This window comes from Aspergillus stella-maris, assembly GCF_047715825.1.
Source record: "Aspergillus stella-maris strain CBS 113639 unplaced genomic scaffold BDV14scaffold_24, whole genome shotgun sequence".
Taxonomy (NCBI): Eukaryota; Fungi; Ascomycota; class Eurotiomycetes; order Eurotiales; family Aspergillaceae; genus Aspergillus; species Aspergillus stella-maris.
The window spans coordinates 154,237-171,152 of NW_027396818.1; the positions used below are offsets into that span (position 1 = coordinate 154,237).

A 16,916-nucleotide genomic window follows, 5' to 3' on the forward strand; every position below is an offset into this window, starting at 1 on the left:
CACAGTAATTCTATTACATCTCGAGATGATCATCAGAACAAGCTACTGACAAGGTGATCAGGTCCACATATCCAACTCGTTCTCTGCGGTGCAGGCCATTGTGGATCCTACATACTACTCCGTACATACCATTGCCAATTTGACCGAGACAGACACCCTGGCATTACCTTGTTTTCGCAATGATGATGGGCTGCAATATCGACCATAGCCGCAGATAAGATTGTTCTGAGAAATATAGGATTGAATCCATGATGGTGTGTAAGCTTCACTACTACGCTTGCCATAGGTAATGATGGCTCTGGGGTCAGCACAGATGTCATTACTCAAGACCAGATCTCATGATTGAGACGTTTCTACTCATGTTGCTAGTGGTTCTATACTACCCAGGTACGGGCTGGCGCTGAGTTGCGCTGATCCTGGGCTTGTCAACATCTTGTTCCTTGTTCAGAGACTACTCTCTTGCGATCGTGACTATGTAATATTGATTTATTATCTCACTTGTGTTTCCCAAAAAGGAAAGTGACACCCAAGGCGGGGAAGTCAATCCTCATCATCAGAAGCAGGGCAAGGGGCTTACTTCTCACAGTCATGACCTTCACCCTTGTGCCTCGCTTCATCATGCCGCACGAACCCTGGTTCTACACTCCTGATTGACGCAGCCGATATCTTGCGCTGATGCAGATCACCATGACATTAACATACTCAGCTTTAGCACTATTGAACTTGTACACCCCAGTTGTCCATCTTCCAGCATATCAAGGTGTTGATCTTGCAAAAATTGTCTCAATACTTCGATCACCCTGAAGGTCGCTCTGAAGAATTCGTCTTGTAAAGACGTCGTTGCGCGCTGCCAGCCTATATAATGCCCTTCCTTCTCTACCCCCAATTGTCCCCATCCCACTGCTCAAAGCAAGGAACTAAACCATTCAATTGCCATTCCTACCACAATGATCGCTAAATTATTCATTCTCTTCACCCTGTCCCTGGCTGCTGCCACCGAGGCCGCAGTCACATTCTATGGCTCCGAGGGGTCCCTCAAGTGACCGTGTTGTCTGTACCACCGGCAACGCAACAGCAGACGATGCTCTAGCCGCCTACCTGCAGACAATCTATCCAAGCGAGGCGGTAGGAAGAACTACCAACTTTCAGTTCGACGAAGACCTTACCTGCGGCGATGATGTCACGCTCTCAGCAGCGTTGACCTGCAACGACCTCGGCGTCGACTCGATCTGCGTCCCCTAAAACACAACCACCCGCAAGCTCAAGCGCGCGCCCTCCAACAGAATCCTGAAAAGACAGTCCAATGCCCAATGCGACAGATACACCGGTGAATGCCGCAATCAATATCAAAGTACATCCAGCTTCTGTTCTAGCGGCTACAGCAAGGAGACCATCGATGTCGCTGGCAGCACAGGCGATGTATGGTGCACAAAGCCCTGCACTGGTGAAGAGGTACAGACCTGCCGCAACAATGTGTGTGCCCGCGAGCGAAGCCTTTGCGAGCAAGGCGATCAAAGCTTATGCGGATCCGCCCTAATCGAATGCAGGGGCCAGCCGGTCAAAATGGCGCAGAGCTCCTGTGCGGCCCGCGTAATCCTCAACGACAACGCTTTGTTCGTGTCTTTCTGTGAGAGCAGGACATGCATGACGTATGCTGACGGCGCTTGCACGCTTGATCCGAACGCGTTGGTTGCTTTCCAAGAATATATGACCATGCTTTTGTTCGCAGAAGTCTAGGTAATCTAGGGCTGCCCTGGCGAAAATGGAGAGTCACCATGCAGTGGCATCGACGTGGATATCTTGATACTCTCATACTTTCTGTACATCGAGGACTACCTACTTAGTCAACCAGTTAGTCAACGGATTAGTTATATCATAGATTTCCTTTACCTTTCCCATAGACCACCACTCCCTCCAAATGAATCTATCTGAACAACAAACGGACTACCGACGTAGGAACAGTCAGTCGACTGCGGGAGCACCTATGTATGTACTTACCTACAGATTAGGTAGATAGAGCATCCACACCCTTGACTCCAAAAGCAAGCTCCAAAGGGCCAAGGCTGCTTTGGATCATGGTGGTGGTAGGTGGTAGACAGACATTAAGGCGGGGTTAGGTACCTAAGTCAAGTAGTAGGTAGGTAAGCTTTCTTTGTTTCTCGCGTGGGCGTGTACATTCGGTTGTTTCTCTTTGCATGAAGGTGACGAAAGTAGTGGTGATAGTACGTCTTGTCTAGTTTCGATGTATACCTAATTGTTGGTATTGTTTATTGAGATTGAGATTAATATTGAGACTGTAATGATAAATAAGAATTTTTTTTTCATTATCAGATTACTCAAAGAAACAATATAGTCAGTCAGTGGACTAGAGTAATAAAAAAAAATGCAAAGCAAACAAAACCACCGCTCAAAACAACAAATAATGGTATCTCAGCTAGCTATCGGTATCAGTATCGTCACAGGGGTGGTATCTTCACGTGAAAATTATACAATAAACATAACAGTTAGAGATAGGAAACGTGCTAAAGATCGACATTATAAAATCAGACAGAGACAGAGACAGGATGAAGTGATGGGATATGAGATAGGAGATCAGGTTAGGTCAAGTCGGTAGAGGTGAGGTGTGTTTAGAACATGCCTCCATCCATGGGGATACGAGACTGGAAGGGTGGCGGTGTCGGTGCCGGCGATGGGTTCGCAGACATTGTGCCCCGGGCCATGGAGTGGGCTAGAGCAGCGGCGTGCATATCGCTGGCCTCGCTGGAAACCTTGCGAAGGCGGTTACGTGGGCGAGAGCGGGAGCGGCGTCTATCGGCGCGGTCGTCTTCAAAGGCGCTCTGCTCGTGCTGTGGTGTTTCGCGGCCGCGCTCTGGGAGAGGGGTGGTTTGGGTCCTCACTGGTCCAGGCGGAGCAGGACTGCCAGGGTTGGAGTCGTTCTTCTCCTTGAAGGCGCCGAGGATGGTCTGCGTTGTTGTCTGTCTGCGGCGACGCGGGTTCATGGGTGGAAGGGGTGGTGTTTCCATGCCGTTGCTGAGGCTTGCGCCGGGTGGGAGACCGACGGTGGGGACGTTGGAGGTGCACGATATGAAGGTTGGTTCGGAGATCAAGCTCTTGTCCACGGCGCGCTTTTGAAGACCGTTGTGGCCTGCTGCGCGCTGGGGGATGTGTTGTTGCGGCTGGGTGAAGGCGGCGGTTGTGGGAGAGTCGCCGTTGATGTCGTAGAGGGGTGGTGTTGCGTTGGCTGAGAATGGAGGAGCAGCCGGGGATGGACGGGGTGCGCCAATGATGGGGGAGTTGGCGATCGGAGTAGCAAAGGGGCGTTCAATAGGAGTGGCAATTCGGCTCTCAGGGCGGTAGACAGATGCTGAAGATGGGGCTCTCTCGTAGATAGAAGGCTCTGGTCCTTCCAGTGAAGGACGAGCGGAAGAGGCCACAGAGTGAATGCCGCGGCGGTCGTTGCGAGACTCGTAGCTGTTGTCCGAGGTGTCATCCTCTTCTAAGGTGGTGAGGTTGTCCCTGTCGCGGCGGGAGCGACTCTTGGAACGGCTAGAGGCATTCGAGCTTGAGCGCTCACGACGAGAGCGGAAGCTGGAGTGGGGAGAGGCGCCACGGCTGCGGCTCGATTCGCGGGATTCTTCGTTGCTACGGCGGCCAAAGCTGGCAATCCTAGATCGCATAGACCGTTCGCCAACCTGGGGAGCGCTCGAGTTGTTGTGCTTGCCCATGTTAAGGAAGCTCATTCTGTCCTCTTCTTGCCAAGGGTCCTCCGAAACTAGAGTAGGTGTAGAGGCATTGCCACCAAAGGGAAAGCCCTTAGGGCCACGAGGGTCGCCACGGCCAAAGAGATGGTGCTTGCCAGGCTTGTTCTTGAGAAGAGCAAAGGCGTTACCAGGCTTAGGGCCCATGTCAGGAGTCGCACGGCCGGAAACTGGGCTGGCTGCGCGACTTTCACCCTCGGCATGGTCGCGAAGTTTTTCTTGTACCCGGCGTCGTCGTTCTGCCAGTTCGTTGGCAAACTCCTCACGCTCCCTCTGCGTCTCTGTGCTGCCCTGGCGTCTGTGCTGGGCCACAAGTTCATCGCGCCAGTCGGGGATCGGAGGCGGGGGCGGGACACTCATAGGAGGGGGAGGCGCTTGTTCAAGCGGAGACTGCTCCACTATGGATTCCGGCAGACTATCGCGCTGGTTTGTAGGCGGGAACTGGGGCGAAGGTGGCGGAAAGATAGAAGACTTGTCGCTGTCCTGGCGAAGATGCGTGCGAACCAGACCACTGAGACCGAGACCGGCAGGCAGAGTTGGCGAATCGGGCTTCTCAGGAGTAGGGCTGCCCTGTTCAATGATAGTTTCGGTGTGCTCAGCAATGGGCTTCAGATCGTTCAGATCTGAGTACCGCACCTCAGGAAGAGTGCTGTGGTTCTCCTCACCAGTCGGGGTGGATGGCTTGGAAGGAGTTTGAGAGCGGAACGCAGGATGTTCGCTGTGAATGGAGTAGTCATCCCGAGAAGGATATCCCTCGTCCTCGGTCTCGCTCGGGCTAGAGTTGTCGAAGAAAGTGCCAATATGCCCTCTAGCAGGAGAGGCGTTCACACTCTTTCCAGTAGACCGGCTGCCAGGACGACGAGCCTCACTGTAATGGGAGGATGCAGAAGAGCCAGGTCGTGACTGGTGGCTTGCATTTGAAGGACCGCGTGAACGTGTCTTGAAGTCTGGGACAGGGGGGGGAGCTTGTGGTGGTGCTGGCACAGGTGACTGGGATTGAGATTGGGACTGTTGCCATTGAGGAATGCTCCTCTCCTGGAACATCTGGAGCTGGCGGCTAGAGAACTGGTTGTCGTCGTAGGCAGTGCGCGGCTTGTTGAACATACCCATGGCAGTGGCCTTTCCACGATCCTCGGGCTGCACAGCTGCCATGAAGTTCACCTCTTCGTTCTCGCTGACTGGAGGACTGAGCGGAAGCTGACCGTAGTTGGGAGGCTTCAGTTCAGTCTCCATCCTCGGACGGGTTGGAGAGGTGGCAGATGAGGGTGGGCTGGTGGGACGCGAAGCAACTGGCGATGGCTCGGCAATGGTAAGCTTTTGAAGTCCATTGCGAAGGTTCATGGCGCTGCGAGAATAGTTTCGGTTGAGGGAAGGCATTTCAGGGGTTCCTGCGCGCTGGCGACTGAGACTCTCCAGGCGCTGTAGAGCTGATGACTGATGATTCTGGGCAGATTGCTCCAACGCCTGGCCGTAAAGACGACGAGTCCTAACAGATCCTCGTTCTGCTGCCATTCCGGGTCCTGCTGGTTTTGGCAGGACCACAGACTCTGAGCTGCTGTAATGTGTCTGAGCAGGGGAAATCGCAGCGTGTTCATCGACCGAGGTCGCAGCAGTCGAGATGCGCGCATTGCCAGTTGGTCCAGACGCAGTCGACGAGTAGGTGGTTCTGTTGAATGAGGACACACTTGACATTGCATCTTCAGATTCGTGAGTGTAGGTTGGTTCGTCTTTCTCTGTTTCGACGACTCTAGGTCGGAAAATTGCATTGCCAAGGTCATGTTCGTAGAGTGCACGACCAGAACCGCGACCAGACCCGGAATCTGCGATCTTATACACCTTTTGTCGTCCTCCAAACAGGTTATTACCTTCTGTCCGACGACCCCTGTTCATGATACTGCCATGTTGTGAGTCATCGTCGCCATTGTAGCCATCACTTCCCGACGCGTATGAACCCCGCCCAGCGTTACTAAAAGAGGGTCGACCACAAACGGAAACTTCATCGATATCGGAGAGGAGGCTCGGGTTGTGGCCGAAGAGATTTAATCGTGAGGCGCGCTTGGGGAATAGAACACTGTCGTCGCTGGCCTTTCCAATGAGCGATTCGGGATCGTCCTGATCTCTTAGCATGCTAAATCGCGCCGATAGCTTCGGCATAAGCAAGCTAGTTCGGAAGTCATCTGTGGGTGGTAGCGCGCTGGCGAGGTCGAGGTCGGGTGTCGGCTCGGGAGACTCGCGTTTGCTTTGATTTTTCTTGAGAATAGCGCCGAACGTTGTGGGAGGAACGTTGCTATCTGTGACCACGGGTTCCTCCTTGACCTTCTCCTTCTTCGACTCCTTCTTGGACTTGCGGAATCGATTCATGATGTTTGACGGTAACTTTTTTCCACCAGGGACGAGTTACTGTAGGGAAAGGAAATCGATGATACGCTCAAACCAGTCTATCGAGTCAGAATCAATCGCTCGAGCGACTCTTGAGAGTTGAACGCAACATGAGGGGAAACCTACTGAGCGAAGATCGAAGAAGCGAAAGAGAGGCAAAGCCCGCAGTTGATATGAATCCGAGAGATCAATGATGGGCCGTAGCGAAAGTGAGCATCAGAATCCTCCCCTGGAGATTGTACCCTGCGGAACCGGTCCGTGGCCGATCTGTCGTGCAGCGAATAAGACGTGTACGACGAGAAAAGTACCGAGCGACAGGTATCGCAAGCACTCCCTAATTTGAGTTTTGCGGGATCAATTGGATGTCAAATTGGCCGAGCAGCGCCAGCTGGACGAATGAATATTTGGTGGTGGAGGTTGGTATGGTAGGCGACGGAGCAGGAATGTGGCTGCAGCGGAGGCGATATCGGTATTGGTCAAGGAGCGACACTGGAGCGGATGGCCTGCGAGGGGTAGTAGCAGACGCAGAGAGGAAAGGAAAGACTCGGTTGAGGTCGAGATTGGAGGTGTTGAGGAGAGAGTGGAAGGGAGAAACGAATGACTGAGCAGAGAGAAGAAATTCCAAGAAAAGAGAGCGAGGGCGCGAGGAGAAGAAGGATCTCGATCGACGATTTAATTTTTATTCTGCATCCAAAGTCCGGAGCTGGAGCAGTTGGTGAGGCCCATAAAATAACAATAAAAGAATAATAATTAATTAAGTCGCAAAGTCCAGACTCTTGTCAGCTCCAGCTGGTTTTTTGGGTCGCGGAGTCGATCGTTTACTTAGAACTTACAGTCTCCGAGTCCACCTTCATAGCAATTGACTTTGGTTCAGACAGTGGCTGAATCAATCCAGGCATGAACCGTCTGGTCTTTGTCCATCTGACGACCTACATCTGTGATCTGAATATCTTGTGATGGCAAAGTTCTACATCTTCTTCTGTAGTCTAGAGTTGATCTGGTAAACACAATACGGAACCATGGAATACCGTACGGAACCAGCAGGCAGGGGCTCCGCGACCCTTGCATGTCCACAGCCGCGCTCCACCAATAAGCCTTGCGGAAATCCCGGAGTCATTTCGGTTATTGGATTACAGTGAGCCAGTCCACTTGCGGCCTGCGGACTTTCCTCTATCAGCATCTCTCCAACGCGAAGGAAGTGAGGAGCTCAATTTGGTTGATGCCCATATCCTTGAAAGGGCGTGCAATATTAAATTGATTGGCTTCCTCAAGAACATGATATCATCAAGACATCAGCTTTTCTTTTCTCTTCATTCTTGTTTCCGAGGCCCAGTCCAAGTGGGCCAATGTAATCTCAGCCTCGATAGTCCTCACCTTCCTGCATATCTGTCGAGTTCCCAGTCGATAGTTCTCGTTATAGCCGGGGCTGCGGGCATCAGCTGAGCCCGTTTGTGACCTATCTCGTTGGCTGCCGCTGTTTCACCAGTCCATGGCCATGCTGCTATTCGCCTCGCCCCCAATTCTCACAATTGAGCAATCACTTTGTTGTACAATTCTGCAACAATGGACTGAAAGGTCAAAGGACTCAAGAGTAAGACTGCCACTGCAGAACCCGAGAGACGGAATGGCGGCACGACGCTGTGCAATGTGCGCTTCAGCTGCATGGCTTCTAGCCTATCCGCGAAATTCTCGGGCCCGATCAGGATCAGGATCTCTTGGTCTCAGCATTCAGCAGAATTTTCGCGTGATAACGCGTCCGTGCTCTTGTTCCTTTAATCAACCTTACAATATATACCAGGGTGCCGGGAATTGACTTCCCAGACTGGCTGGTTAACGTGTTTTGACAGCCGTTGGGCTGGAGCCTTTTGCGCGTGGCGTATTTACTAGGTACTGTGGGTATTACACATGCGTATCAATACATGTACTGGCTCAGCACATTGGCTGTGCCACAACGGTTGTGCCCCTGACTAGGCCGCTTTAGGACCAGCGCTGAGCAAGCCCTAGCTAAGCAGCTAGTCGACAGGCTTAAGGCAGCTAAGAGCAACTAAGGCCAAGTGACCAAATGTATCAAGTCGTCCAAGTCCCAAATATCAAGGACACATTCACAGAGGCACAGACTCGAAAATCTCGATATGCTGGGATCCCGATCACGGATCAACTGATCAAACGATCATCCTGAACCACACTGCCGTCCTGCAATATGCAGAACCGAATCGATCTGGAATCCCCCTCAGATCTGAGGCGGAGCTAGAAAGTAGTCTAACCCAATGTCCCCCTCCAATTTCACTGCGCTCGTATCGCCGCGCCTTCTTCCCCTCCACTCGCTGCGCTCCGTGATGCGCAGTCGCAGACAACCGGCGTTTCAGAAATGTGATCCCGGGAACCAACCAGCGTGCGCCTTGTCGGGGCTGGCCTCACCGTGGGCGTTGCTTGAGATCTTGAATCGACGATGGCTTCAGATGTTTCTGAGGGGGCCTAGAAGGTGCAAGAACCGTTGGTCTTATTATACAGGAGCAAGGCCCAACTGTTAGTGTTGCTCATTATCGGTCCGCACTTTCCACTTTCCACTTTCCACTTTACAATTACTGTAGCCTACAGTGAAGAATTTGAGCTTCGGCTTTCGGGCATCAACAGGACTAGTACAAATGATTCGTGATCCGGCCAACCCGGCAATCAATGATGCGATCGCGATCCAATCCGATTCGAATCGAATCGCAATTGAACTCTCATCTATTCTATGATGATGATCAGACAGCAAATTCCTTTGACGCTGCACAATGCATCCCAATGCCGACGGCAATGACGTTAGCTTAATAATCGCCTTATGCACGCCCCGCATCACGCAAGAGCTGCTCCGCCAGCGTCCGAACAGCTACAGCGTAAATACTTCAATTGGAGCTCTAACTCTTAAAAGAACTACCAAAACCATCACTGAACTAACCAAGAGACCACTTACCTTCAAAAACTTCCTAGAAACCCTACCAAAATGAACGTCCTCCTCCTAGGCGGCCACGGCAAAATCGCCCTACACTTGACGCCCCTCCTCCTCGCGCGCTCCTGGAACGTCACAAGCGTGATCCGCAACCCGGCGCACGAAAGCGAGATCAAGGCGCTCGCGGACTCGGAAAAGGCAAAGGGAAAGCTTAACGTTCTTGTTTCCAACCTCGACGATGTAAAGAGCCAGGCCGACGCGGAGAAGATCATCAAGGAGGCTGATCCGGATTATGTTGTTTGGTCTGCTGGTGAGTCCAACCCTTTCCAACTACCTACTGTATAAACGATCTGTAGCGCAAGAGGCTAATATGTCTGGGTTCATAGGAGCCGGTGGAAAAGGCGGTCCCTCCCGAACAATCGCCGTCGACGAAGTCGCCGCAAAAGCATTCATATGCGCCTCATACGCGCACCCGCGCGTGACGAAATTCCTCCTCGTCTCGTGGATCGGATCGCGCCGTACGAAACCCTCCTGGTTTACAGAGCAAGACTGGGCTCATTCCCGAAACACATTCGACAATGTCCTCCCCACATACGCAAAGGCGAAACTTGAAGCCGATGAGTTCCTAACCGCGCATGCGGCGGTGCGTACCAAGGAAACGGCGGGTGGGAAGAAGGGCGTCCTCGATGCGATTTGTCTTCGGCCTGGACTGTTGAGCGATGAGGCTGCTACTGGGAAGGTTCAGTTGACGAGGACAAAGAGCGAGGGGAAGGTTACTCGGGAGGATGTTGCGCGTGTTGCAGATGCGCTTTTGGCCAGGGAGGGTGCGAGGGGGTGGTTTGATTTGCTGGGGGGTGAGGAGGGAATTGAGAGTGCTGTTGAACGGGTTGTTAAGGGGGGCGTCGATGATGTTGAGGGGGAGGATGTGGGTGCTATGGTTAAGCGGTTTGGGTTGGATGCTTAGATCTATAGATAGGGTGGATAATGCCTATATGATTTGAATGAGATCATGATGTTGTTTTGGTATATAGGTTTGTTTCTGTCGAGGTTGGGAGAATGCGGCTGTTAATCGAAGATATATTTATGCATACAACTATATAAATAAGGCCATGCTCAGCACATATTCACATAATGTTTCTTCTAGGACCCTTGATAACGAGAACAAACAATATAATGCTTATATCTCGAACTCTGTGATCATGGGGATTACCAATGAGTCAGTATATTTCTAGTGTCTAGTGATCCGGGGAGAGAGAAGGAACACTTGATACAGGCTTCTGAAAAGCTAGGAGTGGATGAAGTAGTTCTATGTAATGTTCAATGTGCAATGAATGATCATAATCTATATACAAATGCAAATACATACCCCATCCAGCAATAAAAACACAATCAAAGCTTAGCCTTCGGCGCCGCACCCTCCTCAAGCGCCTTCTTCTTAAGCAACCGTCTTAGAATCTTGCCAGAGACACTCTTCGGAATCTCATCAATAAACCGCACACCACCTCTTAACTTCTTATGTTGCGCGACCTTTGGCTCGAGCCACTTGACGATATTCTTGGCTTCGTCTGTCTTCGACACGCCAGAGCTCTTACTCTTCGCGCTCCGTACCACGAATGCGACGGGGACTTCGGAGCCGTGCTCGGCGCTTTCGATGCCGATGACTGCGACGTCGTCGATGGATGGGTTGTCGAGGAGGATACCCTCTAGCTCAGCGGGGGCAACCTGGAATCCCTTGTACTTGATGAGTTCCTTGACGCGGTCTGTGATGAAGAAGTTGCCCTTTGCGTCCTGGTATCCGACGTCTCCTGTGCGGAACCAGCCGTCCTTGGAAATTGAGTCGGCGGTGGCGGAGGGGTTATTGTGGTAGCCCTGGAAGACGTTGGGACCGCGGAGGTAGAGCTCGCCGACGTCGCCGGTCTTGACTTCGATGGGGTTGGACTCGTCCTCGGGCATGGTCATGTATTTGGCTTCCATGTTGGGAAGGAGTTTGCCCACTGAGCCGATGTGTTCGCGCCATTCACTCCATGCTTGCGTATGTGTTGTTGGGCTTGTCTCGCTGAGACCGTAGCCTTGCTTGATGCCGACACCGAGACGGTTGTAAACGGCCTCGACGATTTCTTGTGTGAGGGGGGCGGCGCCGGAGTTCATCATGCGTATGCTGGATAGGTCGTATTTGTCGACGATGGGGTGTTTTCCTAAGAGGAGGACAACTGGGGGTACTATGTACACAAAGGTACACTTGAAATCTTGAACATGCTGACACCATTTCTCAAAGTCGAACTTTGCCATGACGACGAGTTCATAGCCCTGGTATAAGGACTGGTGGACAAGACATGTCAAACCTGTGCGCGATTAGTTTGGTTTCCTATTCATGAGAACACAATAACGTACCGTAAATGTGGAAGAACGGAAGGAAAGCAAGAATGCGATCATTCCTCCAATCAAAGTGTCCAGCTTCGACCGAGGCCAGTTGAAGACTATTGGCGACAATATTCCGGTGGCTCAACTCAACACCCTTAGGAACTCCGGTTGTACCACTGCTATAAACAAGGAATGCAAGGTCCTTCTCCGGGTTGATCTTGTTCTTGCGGAAGCGGGTTGCCCCCGAGATGTTGCGAATGGAAGTAAAGTGCTTGAACTTTGCCTCTGGGTCGCGTTGATCTCCAATCAAGATAATGCGGTCCTCGGAGATGCCAACCTGCTTTGCGGCAGCGCGCGCGACAGGTAAAACCGGCAATTGTGTGACAATCGCTTTTGCTCCCGAGTCCTTCAACTGGAATGCCAGTTCTTCAGCGGTATATGCGGGGTTCGAGGGAGAGACAATGCCGCCAGCCCATAGTGCGCCGTACATGACGGCCGGGGTATCAATGCAGTTGGGGGTATAGAGGGCGAGGACATCGCCTTTGCGCCAGTCATAGATGGCTTTCAATCCTTGGCCGAAGGTTATGGCGGCTTGTCTGAGGTCTTTGTAGGTGTAGGATCGCCGGGTGTCCGCGTCCGTAAAGATGACTGGGCCGGTTAGTTGGGGTTGAGGGACAGGAAGCGTTGCGACTGACCTTTATCATCCGGAAAGGTCTTGTCCTTGTGTTCAAGAAGGAATGTCCACAGATCGACATTGGGGATGTCGATGACAGGGTATGGCGAAGAGACCGGCATTTTGAAGACTGATGAGCAGAGTACGGAAGAGAGGTAAGACGGGGAGGATGCGGGGAAGAGCAGAGGATACGAGGTGGTCAAAGAAGCCAGCAGAGTTGGAGGAACAAAATATAAGACCCAGGAAGCGAGCGAAGGATCCTGGAGGACATTTTTGGAGTCTGATTAAGATCTCTTCGGTTATAACTAACCAACACCCAGTGATGGGCCACTTCACTCTTGTTCGGCCCTCGGCATATAGTCACCTGACCTGACCCCAGATTACCCCAAGCGGCAGGAGGCAACGCTCGCCGCCGACGTGAAGCGCCGATCAACATAGCTTGGCATAGCATTATTCAACTATTACCACGACCATATTTACCTTCGCACATTCACAGAGTGACAGAACCCCCTACATACTGACAGTAACTATATGGACAGCACTCGGCAGATCGTCCACTCGGCGTTCCGACCCTGCAGTTTGCAGTTTGCCGCACGGATCCATTATCCACCTCAGGATTGTGGGTAGTCCGGGCAGTTTTCTCGCACGAGTGGCCACTGGCCACCAGTGACGCAGCCGCACACAGACGCAAGGGATCAAGGTAAATGCAAATGTCATTGCACACATTGCAGTCAATGCAGTCATCTATATCTATCATATATTACATCAAACTCGTCCGGCCACCAATTTCTCTCCCGCCTTCACCATTCGGCATCTCACCATCTCGGCCCTCAACGAACTCCCGGTAGATCGCCAGTAGTCTTCTCCGCTCGGCGTCGCTGAGAGAACTGCGCGTCGTGTTCAGGGATCGCTCCATGTGTTCCCACCGCACTATAATCTCTTCACGGGTCTCGTCCGGACCTGCGTCTTGGGTGTTGATTCCTGCGTTGGCGTTTGTCGCAGCTGCGCTGCTACCACCTTGTTCGAGCTGCCGTTGGCGGCGTCGAGCGTTCTTTAGCGCATCAAGCTTAGATGCTACTACTGCTGGCGCAGGCATTGCCACTGTTCCTGCTCGTTGCTCTAGATCGGAGTACAGGAATTGGATGAATGAGCGGCTGCTCGTGCTGGGTGTGGAAGTTTTGGCTGTCTTTGCCGGCGGCTTATCGCCTGTTCGGTCTCCCAAGGCATCATGTACCGCCTCCAAATGTGCATTGTAGACGACTGCCTGAAGATCAGCGCCGGAGAAACCTGCTGTGCGCGCTGCAACCTCGTCCAACCGTGACACCACTTCGTCGCTCATTGCAAGCTTTTTGCTGACCGCTTGGATGATGTCAGCACGGTCAGCATGGTTGGGCATATCGCAGAGTAGCGACTTGTCCAAACGACCAGGACGGAGCAATGCGGGATCGATCAAATCTGGCCGAGATGTAGCTGCAAGGACATAGACTCCTGAGAGACCCTCAGCACCATCCATCTGGGTGAGAAGCTGATTGACCACTCGATCCGTCACACCCGTAGAGTCGTGCCCACGCTTGGGCGCGATACTGTCAAACTCATCGAAGAAAAGAATGCATGGCCTGGCAGCCTGCGCTCGTTCAAAGAGATCTCGAACACTCTTTTCACTGGCACCGATGTACTTGTTGAGGATCTCGGGACCCTTCACGCTAATGAAGTTGAGACCGCACTCGCCTGCCACAGCACTGGCTAGTAGAGTTTTACCGCACCCAGGGAATCCGTAGAGAAGCAGACCAGAGCGTAATCGCAGCGGACATTGCGCGAAGATGGGAGCATACTTTGTCGGATATTGCAATGTTTCCAGCAACATCTTCCGTGTCTCGTGGAGTCCACCGATGGCGGAAAAGGTTGTGGTAGAGGAAGTGAGGGTTACATTGCGGAGCGACGCCGGTGTGAAGCCTTTAATGGCATTATCAAAGTCTGCTGATCCCAGCGTGATGGCTTTTGACTCGTCCGCCGACTCAGTCACAGATCGAATCAGAGCTTCATTGCGTGCTCGGGCGACCAGCAAAACCAAGTCTCCAGGCATAAACCCGTCAGTCTTTCCAGCTAAGTCGAGGAAGTCGACATCCCGTCCAAGGACGAACCCGTCGCCACCAGACGAGCTTGGCCGGCTGCCTGGGTTTGAAGGGTCAAGCCACGAATCATTTGTAGATGTACTGGTTGTTCGCGCGTGTCCATTGACAGTAGCAGGGCCGGGTTCTGCTGTAGCGTGACTCGGTCCGCGGTCTTGACTAGTGAGGTGTTCGAGGACTTTACGCCGTCCCTCTTTATCTGGTGCTCTCAGATGAATAACTTCGCGAACCACATGGCCGCCCACGATGACGTTGTTCAATGATTCCTTAGACTGCGCTGTTGCAAGAAGCACAACACCCGAGTTCATACAGCAGAACTCACGTACCATGGAGCAGATTACCTCACTGTTCTGACGACTGCGGCCATTGTCTCCTCCCACTTGCAATTCCGTTTCCACTGGGCACAGCTTGTCAAGATCATCCAGGATCACAGCGGACTGTCCACCGAGTCGAGCGCACCATGCTGCAGACATGAATAGACGATTTAGTGTCTCTTTGATGTTGGAGATTCGAGTCTCGTCAGTTACGAGCTTCCGGCAGGAGAAATACTTCACATTGAAGAGGAAATTTTTTTGCAAACGGTGCGCAAGGAGCTGGCCCAACTCAGTCTTTCCGGACCCAAGGCCACCGGTCACAAGAACAGAGCAAGATTTGCTCAAATTGTCCAAGGCCTGTGAGATGACGTTATCAATTCCGACTAATGGGGGCGCAGTAGCCGGGATTGGGTCCTCCATAGCCAGATTCAGTGCATTCTGTTCCGCTGGTCTCGGAATCTCAACCTGGATATCAAGAGGCAGCTTCGAGTCAGAACCTAGTAGCCACCCAAACTCTGACTTGGACGAATCTTGACTACTCTTCAACGGAGGGTCAAAACGAATGATAGCCCCGTCAAACGCGGACACTGTCCCTTGATTATCAGATTTTGGAAGGACCATGCCATCTGTTATAGGACCAGTAAGCAACCCCTTTCCCGAACCAGTAATGCCATATAGAACCTTGATGCGCTCCGCCAATGCATCCTTCGCTGCTATTGTGTCGGCGCCAAACTTCAATCCATCTTTGCGTTTAGATGCGTCCGTTGAGAAAGGGAAGATTTTGAGTGACTTGGTAGCAGACCGCTGTAATGGTGGAGATGCGGCCTCGACACGGATGATCCCGCCTACCATGCCTTCAGTTCCTGTAGCCAAGCAAAGTAGGGACGACAAAGCAGCATGTTGCGAGTCAGGCGCATCAATCCACGGAGCTACTCTGGCCACGAGTTTCGTCGTAGGGGTACCAGCGTCGCTGTTCTTCTGCTCGGCTTGACTCAATTGCTGCTGGGGATCTGGCAGTGGCTTTAATCCAGAAGGCTGGACAGGTGTGACACACGCCCAGGTAGCACCCTTGAGTTCCTTTGTCGCGAGCACATCGGGGTCAAGCCAGATGCGGAAACCCTCATTATGATCTTCCTCTGACTCCTCATCAAAGTATTGATCTGACCATTGACGATCCAGTCCGCGAAAATAGAGGGCCCCTCGGCTGGTTTCGGACTTGCTGCTCTTTCCGCGCGCCGTGCTTCCCCCACTGCTTCTCCCTCCAGCACTTCGCTTACTGCTGCCAGTTACACTCCGGTTATCCCCACGAGACACTCGCGTATTTGCTTTCGGACGAGTTTTCGGCGCGACAATAACTTCCGCATCGGGAGCGATTTTGGCGAAGGGAGATGTGTTGGATGGGGCAGGTGTTAGGGAGGTGATGACGATATTGGCTGTAGAGGTGGGGGAAAGATGTAACGCTAGGGGGTGCATATGATCGGCTTCTGGTGTCGTGAATGTGGGGTTAGGTAGGGCGCGGATTTGCGACAGCAGGTTGAGTTCTAGAAATGTCGCATGAAGCTCGATGACTGGAAATAATATTAGCCGTTGGATGCACCATCTGAAAGAGGCGGCGCAAACATACTCTCCCAGTCCTCTGGGGTCAATGGCTCAATGTTGATAGTATGAGCTACTGGCGGGTCAATATGAATAAATATACCGACCTAAAAGCGCCATTAGAATTATCCGGGCCATAGACTACCAGCGATGCTTACCCGTTGTCCGTCGCTCAAACCGAGAACTCTGCCAAATGTGGTGTCCAACTCCACGGTGGCAGCATCCTGTTCCCTTGTAGAAGAAGAGCTGTTAATCCCATCTCTCCCTACGACAGGCGCAATTCGTCGTTTGCTCGGCATTCCTGTCCATCCCAAGTAACAAGACCGCGGGGTAGTGCTTCCATCTCGGCCAACGGTCGGGCGGAATTGTAACTCGACGATGACATTCTGTGCAGTCTTATGCACAATAAGCAATCATTAGCACTCTGTAGAGTCAGATCAAGAATAGTATTGCGAGAAGCGTACTGTATTCGCATTGACCAGCAGGGAGACCAGCGAAGGCGGCAAGTTGACCAGGCAGTTCTTCAGAGGTAACAGAGCAACTTCTGCCGTTGTGGAGGGTTTTCTGGGCGCCATTCTCAGCAGCGCACAAATATGCACTCCTTCAGATGCTGTGAGATATATACAATTCGAGGGGACGCTGAAAGAACAGTAGCTGAAGTGAGAGTATGGAGAGGAAGTCCAGCGCCGGCAGCAACCCCGGACTCCGCAAATCACGCCGAGCCGAGTCGTGCCTCAAACGCCGTCGGACCGAGGCTTCTTCCGCTCCGGTCCA

The 16,916-nt window shown here is 52.4% G+C and overlaps 4 protein-coding genes across 4 annotated transcripts; 1 reads left to right on the forward strand and 3 right to left on the reverse strand.

Annotated features, from left to right (window-relative positions):
• Positions 1-2,507: 2,507 nt before the first annotated feature.
• On the reverse strand, positions 2,508-6,851 carry BDV14DRAFT_172393 (uncharacterized protein). The gene is made up of 2 exons (XM_073768581.1): positions 6,264-6,851; positions 2,508-6,196 (listed from the first exon to the last, which is right to left on the reverse strand). The coding sequence occupies exon 2, from the start codon at positions 6,117-6,119 to the stop codon at positions 2,628-2,630; it is 3,492 nt and encodes a 1,163-aa protein (XP_073628586.1). The 5' UTR covers positions 6,120-6,196; positions 6,264-6,851; the 3' UTR covers positions 2,508-2,627.
• Positions 6,852-8,896: 2,045 nt separating this feature from the next.
• Positions 8,897-10,241, forward strand: BDV14DRAFT_208613 (uncharacterized protein). The gene is made up of 2 exons (XM_073775445.1): positions 8,897-9,379; positions 9,456-10,241. The coding sequence occupies exons 1-2, from the start codon at positions 9,124-9,126 to the stop codon at positions 10,031-10,033; spliced, it is 834 nt and encodes a 277-aa protein (XP_073628587.1). The 5' UTR covers positions 8,897-9,123; the 3' UTR covers positions 10,034-10,241.
• Positions 10,242-10,435: 194 nt separating this feature from the next.
• BDV14DRAFT_53505 (acyl--CoA ligase) lies at positions 10,436-12,394 on the reverse strand. The gene is made up of 3 exons (XM_073776980.1): positions 12,126-12,394; positions 11,461-12,078; positions 10,436-11,411 (listed from the first exon to the last, which is right to left on the reverse strand). Exons 1-3 carry the CDS (start codon positions 12,223-12,225, stop codon positions 10,459-10,461), a joined length of 1,671 nt encoding a protein of 556 aa, XP_073628588.1. The 5' UTR covers positions 12,226-12,394; the 3' UTR covers positions 10,436-10,458.
• Positions 12,395-12,863: 469 nt separating this feature from the next.
• Positions 12,864-16,717, reverse strand: pex1 (AAA family ATPase peroxin 1; the record flags this gene model as incomplete). Its single annotated transcript, XM_073771200.1, has 4 exons — positions 12,864-16,114; positions 16,171-16,249; positions 16,301-16,537; positions 16,607-16,717. The coding sequence occupies 4 exons, from the start codon at positions 16,715-16,717 to the stop codon at positions 12,864-12,866; spliced, it is 3,678 nt and encodes a 1,225-aa protein (XP_073628589.1).
• Positions 16,718-16,916: the final 199 nt, after the last annotated feature.